General features: G+C 34.8%; 1 protein-coding gene across 7 annotated transcripts in view; it reads left to right on the forward strand.

Annotated features, from left to right (window-relative positions):
- Positions 1–13,067, forward strand: part of CCSER2 (coiled-coil serine rich protein 2) — a 72,301-nt gene that overhangs the window by 38,763 nt on the left and 20,471 nt on the right. For all 7 annotated transcript variants that reach the window (XM_068688742.1, XM_068688744.1, XM_068688746.1 and 4 more), the window contains exons 7-9: positions 8,280–8,366; positions 10,621–10,707; positions 11,785–11,883. In XM_068688742.1, coding sequence (XP_068544843.1) covers positions 8,280–8,366; positions 10,621–10,707; positions 11,785–11,883 — 273 coding nt within the window. The remainder of the gene's footprint in view (positions 1–8,279; positions 8,367–10,620; positions 10,708–11,784; positions 11,884–13,067) is intronic.

Consider the following 13,067-nt stretch of genomic DNA (forward strand, 5'->3'; position numbering starts at 1 on the left):
TAGAAATGTGAATATTTGCTTCCTATGGTAACAGAACACTGGAGATGTTTTTCCACTGACAAAATCAGAAATACTATTGTACAAAGTGTCACAGAGGGAGGATGTGTTCTTAAAGCCTAAGTCGGAGAAGTAGGCTGCGTAAACTGTGCTTCCCAGCAGCCTCGAGCGAGTGATAAGTACCTGAGATAACAGGGAACTTCTTGGCCAGAGCTCTTAATGCCTTTAACACAAGGGCAATTAAACAACTAGACAAATGATCTGTATACTTGTAGCTCATTGTGTAAAGGTGTGCAAGTTATAGCCAAATAGCACATGGCCTTGCAGAATGTTGTATTTTAAATCTTGTCATAGTTTATAAGAGTCAGAGTTCTCTGAAAAGTGTTAAAAGATGAGCCTTGCATCAAGCCTTGTTTAAAAAAAAAAAAGTTACAGAAGAGACAAGTAGCTACTCCTAAGGTGTATGTTCTTTAAAATTAGTTGCTTCTCTAGTTAAAAACTTGATTTGTTTTGCAATAACAGCAATGAATAAAAATATGGCTTTTTTTTTGCTTAAAAATAACAAATATAACTTGAAAACATTACATGAACTTTAGCAGTCTCAACACTGAACTAGGACTTGATCTCAGTCAGGCTCATATAACAGGCTGCTTCTTAAAATATGTGAAAAAGCAAGATGCAGAGTGAGAGCTCCTTTCAAACACTAGCTTTAGTAAAGGATGCAGAAGTTATGTCTTTGCTTCATCTATAATTATACAAGTGAAATACGTATTTAATGTATATTAATGTATTAATGAAATATATACATTTAAATATATAGAAATGTTACCTTTTTTGAGTTATTTCAGCAATAGTTCTCATTTGGGTGAGAGTAGAAGTGTAGTCAGGTTTCAGGTGTGAGGAGTAGTGTTTTTTTGTTTTTTTTTTTTTGTTTTTTTTTTTTTGTTTTTTCTTTTAAGGCAAGATGTAAATAGACTCGTATGATTATCTAACCAACTGTAGCATACCATGCTACAGCACGTAGCATACAATGAATGTATACCTAGCAGTCTCCTGGGGAGACTGGAGGTGCTGTACTGGATTCACTGCTGCGGCTGTAGCTCACATAACCGTATTGAAAGCATTGTCAAGTAACAGCTGCAGCAGCATGGGATTTGTGTTGAATTCAGAGTTCTACCTAGAAAAATAAGTAGTTATTAGAGTAGTCTGGCCTTCTCTGAACTCTGTGAGCAGGATAACAATACCAGCAGTACACATACTGTCTACTTGCTTCTCACATAGTGCCATCGTTGTATCTTAAAGCAAACAGTAAAATAGAGAATCCTTATCTTCTCATGCAGGAGTTTTGAAATTTTCAGCATGGTAAGTGTAAACTTCTGATTCTCCAGTAATGTTATACCAGCTTGTATGGAGAATATACCTTTTTGCACTAAATGTGATTGTAATTATTTATGGAGAGATGTTGAGATACTGGTGCATGTTCTCACTTAAAATTTAACAGAAGCACTTTTTTGTTGTAAGCAGTCTTTAATTAACATCTAAATTAATTAACGTGCCTATTAAATATTGATTAAGATAGTTCATTTGCATGCCCAATAGTAAATGTTTTATTTTGATCTTAAAGATTACTTCCTTCCTCATCTTCCTCCTGAATTTCTTAAACTTGTTGCTCTAGCTTGAGCAAAACTCATGTGTTAGAGCTTCCTTACTTAAATAAGGATTTTATTATTTAAGAAGCACTGGAGCCTTTGATCTAAGGAAGGACTGGCCATGCTCTGTAGTAATTCCTCTCAAGAATGGCAGCAGAGATTCCTACTCAACTTGTCTTATCTCAAATAAGCACTTATGTTTTAAGGAGGACTAAAACATGAAGCAGGTTACAGAACTGTAAGATCTGTGAAGCCCTTTTCTGGAGTGGGCAAGGCTTATAAAAATGTTTCTTTCCAAATTAATTTCCTTTCTATTCATGAAAGCTGTTTTTCAAGCACAGATCTTCATTGTAGCATCAGATATGACTATCTGAAGCATATGAATGGAAAGAAAGAATCTGTAGTGCAGAACTGTTAGATGCATCTATATTTTTGCTGAGGGATAAGCTTCATATGCCACTTGAGTTCCTTTGAAATATGTGTTGCTCTTTACTTTTTACATCTGCATTTACTTGTATGTTTTTCTTAACCCTGAAGTAGTTCATCTTATTGATTTAACTATTTGACAATTGCATGTATGTCAGCAACTAATTGGACTCCTTCTGAAAATGCACGTAAAAGATGTTTTTTCTTGGAAGCACTTTTTTCAGGAGTCTTGTGACCTCGGAACATCACTTGTGTGATGGCTTAGTAATTATTCTGAAATGTTAACATTTTAACCATTATCTGAATTTAGGAATTTTTACTCTTTATAAAAGCAATAATTGTCTAGTTAAAAGATAGTCATGAGGTAAAAAAAAAAAAAATAAGTAAAAATATATCTTTCTCTGTTAAAATGGTTTACACGAACTTATTTAATATGACATACCAGATCTTCCACAGCAGCTTAAAAAGATGTTTAGATGGAGTTTTGAATTGTAAGATGATCATTAATGGATTTTGTGTCACCTTAAGAAGGAAACAAGTAGTTCATTAATATTTTGCTATACTTTGGCTGTTCTCCGAAATAAATTCCTAGCTGGAACATGCTACTGTCATGGAGACGTGGGGATTACTTCCTTGTTACTACTCAGCAGGGGAACTGCAGAATTTACTGGAGCCTGTCATTCTTTGCCTTTGGTGTGTATTTTGAAACTGTAAGCTTTTCTAAGAGACATGAAAAAAAAACGTATGGGGCACTGGTAATATCTGCTAGTTATTGCTCTAGGCTTGTGCGTATTGGGAACTGGTGATGATTACCATTTATATACCCTGCAGCCTCTTATTGCTAATATACATGGAACATAAACAGTTATGTCTAGTCACTAGAAATGACAACAGAAAAAATGTAGATTTGTTTTGAGACCTTTGTTATATTTGCAGAAATCTCGTGCTCAAATCAGTTTCAGGATGCAGTCTGTATCATGTAGCAGATTTTCCAGTTGCCAAGTGAATTTTAAAGGATCCATCCAAATGCTTATCTGCTAACTGTTCTCTGAAGTCATTGCTTTCTACTTTACATGAAAATAGATTACAAATGGCATTGATAGAGTAAGATCTTTGTCTAACTTAAAACATTTTATCAATATAGTGCTCTGTAGGGGAAAAAAAGTGCTGATTGGAATTCGCAGGATTTAGAACACAACCCAAAATGTAGCATTACTAATTTTATTTTTATTACTCTTTTCTGGGGGCATGATGGAAGCATGGGTGGAAGAGTAATAGTCAGAGCTTTCAGCTTCTTCACAGCAGGGACTGAATTGAAAACAAAGAAAATAAATGCAGGGAGCTGAGGTTTGAGGAACTAATGCAAGGCATACTCCAAAGCCTCAAGTAATTTTAAATATGTTTAATCATGCTATATTATGATAAAGCGTAGTGCAGAGGTGATCAATAAGCTGAATAATAGTAGATGGTTAGGCAAACTAGTTTAAATGAAACCAAGTCTAGCCTGGGTTCAGCCTGTTGAGGGAATAAACTGAAATTTGGTGAGAGGCCACTCAAAGACAAATGAAATAAAATATATTATGAGTCTGTGAGAATTGGTGGCCAGCCAGAGAGTGAAGAAGATGGGGCAGAATATGTATGATGTTGTAAGAAATAATTGTGTTTACTGAACTGCCAATGTAAGAGGAAACTGCTTTGTTTTCATGGTTAAAATGAGGTTGCACCAAGTAAGATGTGCCCCTAGGTTGACAAGGTCTGAACTAACTTCAGAAAGCTGTGTCTAAGGCCAGTTCATCAGTTTAATAAAAAAATACTAAATGATTAGGAGTCTGTCTTGAAGTAGGTACGGGTGCAGTTTTGGGAGTTACAGGATGTTGCACTTCAGGCAGATATGAAGTTTGTTGAAGCAGTTTAAATGCAGTGTACTCTGTAATTCAGGGCACTGATGGATGGGAATTCACAAGCCCAGTTGGGTAAAACGATCCCTTGTAACCTGTTAGAACTTCGCCAGCAAAGGAGTAGATGATGGAATATGAATTGTTTGCTTACACTTCAAGAAAATTTTACAACCAGTTTCCTAAGCACAATTTCTATTTCTGGGTGTCTCCCACCATCTCCTGCATGCATTGAATCACCTGTAGCTCCAGACAAAACACAACTTGCAGGCTTGTGCGGGTGTTTACCAGTGCTAGAAAGAGACTGGGTGGATTTGTCTAAGAGGAGCCAATTGGCTATTCCTGTGTGCTGCATTGGCCAAGAGCTGCCTTTCTCACCCCCTTCCTACTTTGTTAAATAACCAGTGGTAAGTTGTGGGATTTGGAATAAGGGTTCAGGCTGCTGGTGACTTCTGCAGTGGGAATGCCCTTTAGGGGAAGGGCAAGTATAGTGCATGGGAGGCTTGTTTGGTGGGCTTTATTTTAGGGTAGGCTTTTTTTAGTCCTGATATTACTGAAACTGTTTGAAAGAAACAAAACCAAAGTAGTATTCAAGGTAACAAATAAAGAAATGGTATATCTTAGGTTTAAACTGTTGGTTGTTAGCTGTTGGGCTGTCATTGTAACAGTGTTTGACAGTGGAAATAAACTGTGACGTTCATGGTAATATTTCAGAACAACTACAGTCAAATGCACAGGAAAACGTGAAGTAGTAAACAGGTGAATAGCACCCTCTACTTGCTGAACACTTGGTGAGTTTTCTGCTTGCACCTTTGCAAAAACTAGAAAATGAGGCTCTTCAAGTGAGTAATTTGTAGTGTAGAGAACTTGGAATCATCTGTACTCCTTGTAGGAATCAAAGGCTAGAACTTGATTAAAGCTTTAAAAAATGTTCATTACTTTTCAGCTTCTTCATGAGCTTTAGCTGTTGGAACACTCAGAGTCCTCTATATTAAATTATTACGTTATTGATAGCATATTATTTTAAAATCCTGCATGTTAAAACATAGCTTATGTGGTTAAGATCTACAAGACAATTGCTGAAAATGCGTTTGATAGAATTTATTTTTAATAGAAGAATCTAAAATATGTTAGTATACTGTAAACAACTATTGCCTTTAAACTTGGAGCTCATTTTCCTGTAATGCAATATGGAAGACTACTTCTGAGAGGATCTCCTTTGCCCTCTCATCTCTGCTCTAGTAGAAGTTCCATGTTTTCTGCACTTGCATGTGCATTTAACTAAAAACAAACCTGCAAGTAATATCATGCAGAGAAATGCAAAAATGTTGTTAAAGAGGCTGTAACATTTATTCATACTTGTTTTTCGAAAAGTTAGCGGTCAAGGTTTTTTCAGAACAACCTTTTAGTCTAAATATTCTTAATGCTTGAAGGAAACTTTTTTATGTGTTTTCTTATTCCACCACTTTTACTCGTTTAGTTTAAGTAGTTACTAATAAATTAAGGATTTTTTTAAAAGTCTTGCTGTTGAATTTTATAAACCACTTAAAATATATGTTGAAGCATGTGATGACCCCCAGTTTATGACATAGGAACCAAACAAAAATGGCCACAAGCCGCAGTGTATGCTGTTGACCCAAGTCCAGCAGAAAGTGTCCAGTAAACATGATTGAACTAAAAATCAGTATAGAAAGGTAGTGATTCAAATGTATTGCTGATACAGCATCAAGAAAAGGAGGCTAAATTGGTGGGTCACTGCAACATTATGTGGTAGATACTTAAAAGAGAGCACAACTGATTGAACTGTGCATGTAAATACATGCATAAATTTATATCAGGTTAAAAAATGAATCTCTAACTAAAGACTTGTTCCTACATAGCTATTTAAATGTGAATATTACAGCATTATTTCTATGTCAATTTACATACTAAAGGCTATTTTCACACCTAAAGTGACAGTAATGTTTAAAAACAACTGTAACAGGAAAGCCAAAACGTATATATTTTGTTGTTGTAGCAATGTTTAAAATTTAGGAAATAGTTACAAACATTAACTATTTTTTCCTTCTAATGCTGCTGTTTTACAAAAGCCATCTTCTTCTGAAGAAATAAAAATGCTTTATTTTTGCTTATTTTCAAACTTACTTTGTAATGCCTTTAGTAAGCATTTGTTCTTGATATGTTGCTGGTTTTGCAAGCATCTTTTATATTTGGCACAAATGAGACTAGTCCAACTGTTTTAAATGTATGTTTATGGTATTATTATGTATTGTATTGTTGGAGGAAAAAAAAAAAAAACACGAGCCAGTAGCTTTCTATATTGGTAATTGCAATGTGGTGATAAGCTTTTTAAAAAGTTCGTCATCATAATTTTACCTAGGGGTTAAAATTATATGCTCTCTCCAAGTTTTCTACAGTTGATGTCTTAATGGGTTATTTCTAGGCTACCAAATATAACGTGCATATAACCAGTTGCATTGTTTTGCAAATTCTGTTTTGTTCTAATTTCCTTTTTTCTTTGTAAATGGATAGCCTTGTTCATGCTGTTTTTTTTTCCCCCATCTCATTTTAGCAATGCAATTATGGAAAAAAAAAAAGCAAAACCAAAGACTTGTACCTTAGTACTAGCATATGTTCACAAAAGGGTACTTGAAATTTCCATTGATGGTGTTAAATCTGTTTTTTTTTTCCAGTTGTACTGTGTTAATTGTATATGATAAGATAATTAAAACAATGGTAAGGGAATTAGTGCAGATGAACATAGTTTTTTCTTTTGTCATCAGGTACAGCACAGGGCTTGAGTATTTTAATTTAATTGCTAGGAAATTATTGATGAAAATCAATAAATAAAGTTGATGAAATCTGTTGGTTGCTGCTCCCTTTGGCATTATAGAAGTGTTTGGGCTTAAATAAGGTTCTTACCTCTAATGCATTACAGGGCAGAATAATTCAAAAATATTTCAAAACACTATTAGAACTATAGACTGCAAATGGCTGCTTCATCAGCCTGTCACTGGCTGGCAGTCTGCCTGGGATGGACAAACAGCTATTTGTGAATTGACCTAAACCATGTGTTGGACAGTGTAAGCTGAGATACCTGCTATGGTAAGGACTCAGAAGCCTTCAACAGCAAAGCTGGGTAATCTTGCTCAAAACAACCCAAAAAAAAAAGACCAAGATGGTTTAAAATATAGATTTAAGTAATGGAAATTAAGTTAACTGTCTTTAGTATGATGGAAGCCTTTTGGAACTGTATGCTTGTTCTTAGTATTTTTGTCCTTAAGTTTGGTGATGGTTTTGCATATTTTGGCTGCAAATAATCAGTGCCTCTAGAAAAAAAGTAAAGATTAAAAGGTTAAAAATTACAAAATTCATTTTTTACTTTTTACATCCGGTCAATCTCTTTAATGTTTTAATTAAAATTTATAAGAATTTTATTAAGGAATAAAATCAGATATATTCCTCGTGTATATAAAGGACATAAATAGGGCTATCTTTCTTTCCCCTCAGATGATTTTTAGCATTTGATCTGCAGTTTTACCCTTGTGATTTTTTGGGACTTTCTGGCTCAGGCTTGTGGTTTTAGACAGGTTTTGAGACACGTTGATCTCATGCAAGCCTAGTCAGTGAGGTCTTTGAGTAAAGACTTCTTGTCATGGTAGTGTAGGTGTTTAAGGACATACCTAAGCAGTTATCCTTTAGTGTCATTGCTGATTCTTTCTGTTTCTCCTTGCTCTGATTAATTTCAGAATTTATGGCTGTCATTATAGGGGTGAAGAACATCTTTTCATGGTTCCAGTTCGCATAATTGATATTCAGTTCTTGTGGCTGTGAAATAATTTAGTCTTAAACTGTACACTGGAAATTCTTAACTAGAAAAGCAATATTTACAAGTTGAAGTATACTCTTATTGCTCATCCATTTTAGAATGGGTACTGAAGGAAATGAAGCTTTTAAAATTATGTAATATTACTATTCCTTCCTGATTTAAAAAAACAAACATACATAATGGCCAATATTTGCAAAAATCAATACGTTCTGACATAGCTACCTGGACAGCTTCATGAGGAGAGAGAGGCTGTTCGTGGCCCTTGTTTGGGCAGTGTACATGTGCTGCAAGGCACACATTCAAATCAGATGAAAACAACAGCAAGAAAGGAAAACTCAGTGAGATGAGTCAGACACTGTTGCAGGTTCTGCAGGGTTGATGTGTATCCTTGATGTGTATCCTATATCCTTGAAAGAAAGTTGGGAAGTGTCTTTTTTTTTTTTTTTCCCCAATGAGTAATTTGATGATTTCTTATTCTCTTAGAATGATGAGAATGTGTCACTCGAGGACATAACTCTCTCAATTCCATCCAGTCCAGAACCACAAGAACCTGAGACAACTTACAGTAAGGTAAATTACACTGATTTACTCTCCAGAATAGATACAAACTTGCTTGTAAGAGGAAAATTAATTTTTATCACTGAAGTAGTGTTTTTTGCATCTATTCAAATCTATTTTGTCAAATCAAATTTTGTTCAAATGAAAGAATTTATTTTACCTTCTGAAATACTGACTAATATAAGTACAGTTTAAATACTAACTTCTGATACTTGTAGCAGTTATGGCAGACTAAACTGTAGAGTAACATCTTTAAAGATTTTTCTCAACTTGGTAACTGTTAGAATTTAAAAAGACAATTTTTGCTGATGACAATTTTTGCTTTGAAGTATAATCATACCGTAATTTTTGTTACATGCTGTATTTCATGAGACTTTTTGTTGACTTCTGCTCCAGTTTAAACTATCATTCCTCTAATGCAAGTTTTTCCTGAAATACTGCAGGTATAGCAAACCTAAGAACTTAAAAATTAACAGAATTAACCCCACAAAATCGAAGTTGTACTTACTGTTTTAGAATGGGTATTAAAGAGAGAAGCAATCACAATGGTTATTCCAGAAAGGATCATCTTTTATGGTCACAGGATTGTGCTTTCTACAGTGTTGAAGTTTTATGGAATTACTGGAGGCTCTTACTGTAAAGTCAATACAGAAAGATCACTAATCCTATACTACAGTAGGAGAATAATACTTGTTGAGGAAATAATGAAGTTGAAAATACATTTTGAAAGGGAAGAACACTTAAAATCTGATTTTTGTTTGAAAGTCACTTGTCCAAATCCTGATTTCAGGGTTTAAGAGGTTTGCCAAAACCATAGATCTACATGTATATCCATGATCCTTTAACAATCCTGATTTCTACATTATTAACACTTCTTTTAGGACTTATTTTCTCTTGAATTGTTTGTCTGATACGTTAGTTGAGCTTGTACTTCAACAGTTGTCTCCCTCACAATCTTAGTTTTAAATTCTAAAGATATTCTTAGAAGACTAAAGATATTCTTATAAGACTAAAGATAAAGATATTCTAAGATAAATATGTTGGTTTTTAACTTCATAGCAAAAAACAAAAGCTAGGTTTAGCTGACACTTCAAATTGTCATTTCCTTAATTGAAGTTAGCATATGGTTTAGAAAAACTGCATAAGAAATCCAACTGAATGCTGTCCTAAAGCAGTAACTAATAACATCTAGTGAAAATGAAAGAGAAGATGAATGCTACTGAATGAAAGAACACCCTTCAATGTATGGCCTAGCTATGATGTTATAATGGCATAGCTGTGAAGTACGTTAAAATTACCATGTGATGAGAATTTTTTTTAAATAAAAATTGCATATTTATATATGTATTTTTTAAGATTTCTGAAATTTGCATGGCTTAAAGTTGTTAGTTTCTAGTAGGATGAATTTAAATCAATTCTGCTGTTTGCAATCTGGGGGCCCCAGAGCTGAATGCAGTACTCCAAGTGGGGTCTCATCAGAGTGGGACAGAGAATCATGTCCATCAACCTGCTGGCCACGCTGTTTTTGATACAGCCCAGGATGCAATTGACTTTCTTGCCTGCAAGTACACACGGCCAGCTCATGTTTGGGCTTTCATTCACCAATATCCCCAAGTCTTCCTCAGCAGGGCTGCTCTCTATCTACTCATTACACAGCCTGTTACTGATGTTTGAGATTGCCCTGACCAAGCGCAGGACCTTATGTTTAGCATTGTTGAACTTCATGAGGTTTACATGAGCCAACCTCTCAAGCCTGTCAAAGTTCCTCTGGATGGCATCCCTTCCATTCAAAGTGTCAACACCACCACACAGCGTGTATTGCTGGCAGACGTGCTGAGGGTGCTCTCAATCCCACTGACCATGTCGACAACCAAGATGTTAAATAATATCAGTCCAAATATTTCTAATGTTACTAACAGAAATACTACTAGAGGCAGTATTTAATGGTTACATTTTTTTTTTGACACTCCATGACATCAGTTTCTTGAATGACAGATGAATCTGTATTGAAATTGCAGCTGGTTTACTTACACGTTGCGAATGTAGGGGGTTGGTTAAACTCTATTTTAGAGACTTCTAGTCAAATTTTTTTGTTCTTAGTTGCATTTATCGGCCCGCTTCACCAGGTGAAAAAAATAAGGAAAGCATGTACTAATATTACTGCTAGGACACCATGAACACCTAAAGGAGCATGTCCTGTAAAAGTGTAGAGTTATGTTGTACAGCCCATATGGAAAACTTTGTATTGTCCAATGTTCTGTTGCAGACAGAAGATCTGGTGAATGAGATCAGGAAGCTTAAAGATGAACTGAAGAAAAAGGATGAAACAATCAACCAATTAGAGCATCAACTTGTAAGTACAATGTTAAATTCTTAATAAAATCCCAAGTATGTACTGCAGAGTGCAAGTTTAATAGGTAATTCTTACAAAGAATTTAAGAGAGCGAAACTTGTGACTTTGACTATTTTTGTGGGGATCTTTAATTCAGTAAGGCCAGTCATGATTTTTTGTTTAATATTAAGTTGACCAAAGAAAAGTTATGTCTCTGAAATTAGGGGATGCTTATAAATCGTGTCCAGATAAACACAGACTCTCAGGCAAAATTATTTTATGCCTCTTCACTTTTTGTTCCTGTTCAAAGTAAACTTTGAGTTTTGCCGTATATATTTCTGCATTTGGTTCTGCCAAACTAGTCTGGTATGACAATTCTTGCAAAATAATCCCATGTTCTCAAGCCATTTTCTGAAGCTATTTTAGATAAATTGCTTTTTGTGTTTACTTGAAACTCATTGATTGATCTTGTCTCAACCAAGATCACAAAGTAGCATGGAGGGGAGGGTATGATGTCACTTAAATGCATTACGTGCTTTAGAAGAGCATTATAGATAGATTTCTTTGGGAATAACTCTGTGATTTCCTGTGCAGTCCATGCCATATTCCATGGCTAATGAGACTATTTTTAACTGCTTTCATAACCCTTTTTAAATTAATGGTAGTGAAACTTAATTCACACTATAGGATATGTTACTGGATATGAAATTTCATTTTATAATAAGTTTCATAACAGTCCCCATGCACCTTCCTTTTGTTAAATGGTAGTAACATTCATGTTTCAATTTTGTCTTGATATATACTGAGTAAAGCTTTTGAACATACTGTTACCTACCTGTTCATCTTGATTAATTGCAGATATTTGCAAGTACTGCATTTTTTTTGCATATGGATGATGGACATCTTTCACGTACTCTCCTGAGAGGGAGACATAGTCCTGGAGAATTAATTGTTAGATAAGCAATTAACACTAGGCCAATACTCTATTTGTATCAATACAAAATAAACATGGTATTGACGTCTGGGCCTCAGTGGTGCTTTTCAAGAATATCACCTAGTTTTTTTCTAATAAATTCTCCTTTCTCTTCGGGGGTTAAGGCCACTAGATGTAACTGCCAGAGAGACAACCAAAAATCTTCAGGGGTAACGTCTGTGTGCGCTGATAAATTTACGCAAACCTCTTGGAGAAGGAGTTCTGTGAGTAAAACTTCCCATTCCTTCTTGGTTATTACTTTGTTTCACTCCCCAATTTTATTTTAAATTTTATTACACAAGTTGACTGGCCTTATTTAAGAGATTATACTCTTAAATGAGTGTTTTCTTCATACATCCTTACTGCTGTGCCTACTGTACACATTCTTTTGCTGACCTTTTCTTATAAGTTTGTAATAAACTTTTATTTTAAAATACATAATAAAATTTTAGAATTCTGTGCTTAATCATACTTTGCACTACTGACATTACAGGCAGCCCAAGCTGTATATCTAAGCATACATTAAGACATTTTCCTATCTGATTTTCAAGTCATAGGTATTCATATCTGTTTTTCGTTGTTGAAGTTTCATTGCTGCTGTGCACGTTTGAAGAAAAGTACTTGTATTCTAACTCTCAGTCCCTAAGTGTAAAAAACAACAGCAACAACAGCGAAGTTAGTTTTTTTTTCTTCCAATCATTTATTTGAAGAGTTTAGCTTAAACAAAAAAATATTGGGTGAAAATCACTTTGACCAAGGATGTGTTCATTCCCATATGTTGTTGCATGGATCATATTTGCTTGTGTTATACAACATTGTTAAATTCTTCAAGGATCAGTAATAGAATACTTAAGATGATGTGAGGGGAGGCAACACTTTTAAATAATATGGAAATGTCTTTGAACAAGGCTTTTATCAGTCACCAGCAAATAGTCTTCAGATCATAATCTTGCAGCTACTGCTTCTAGAGAGAATCCTGAGAAATCTCTTTGGAGGATGAAAAATGGATTAGAATTCTTGTTTCCTTTTACCCTGTCCCTAGTTATTTGATGTCAGATCATAGTAAAGATGAATTGCCCCTGCCAGCCCTCTAAAACTATTCTTTTAACTATCTAGTGCTAGGACAGAAGTATGATTAGCAGTTGATAGCAAACACTTTTTTTTTTTTTCCTGTTGAGACCTAGCTCTTCAACATTTTCTCTAGAAAGCACACGAAGTAAAGAGAACATAATCCTAACTGTCTCTTAGTTTGCTCTGGCACTTCTGTTCCACTAAATAAAAGTGATGTCCTTGATGTTTGTTCCGTTCTGTTATCCTGTGTCTTTGGTTCTCTTGTACTATTTCTTTTTCCTAGGTTTTAATTTAATCTGTGACATTCATATAACGTTTTTCTACACTGATACTGTGC

Source organism: Anas acuta, chromosome 7, assembly GCF_963932015.1.
Source record: "Anas acuta chromosome 7, bAnaAcu1.1, whole genome shotgun sequence".
In the NCBI taxonomy this organism is placed as follows: domain Eukaryota; kingdom Metazoa; phylum Chordata; class Aves; order Anseriformes; family Anatidae; genus Anas; species Anas acuta.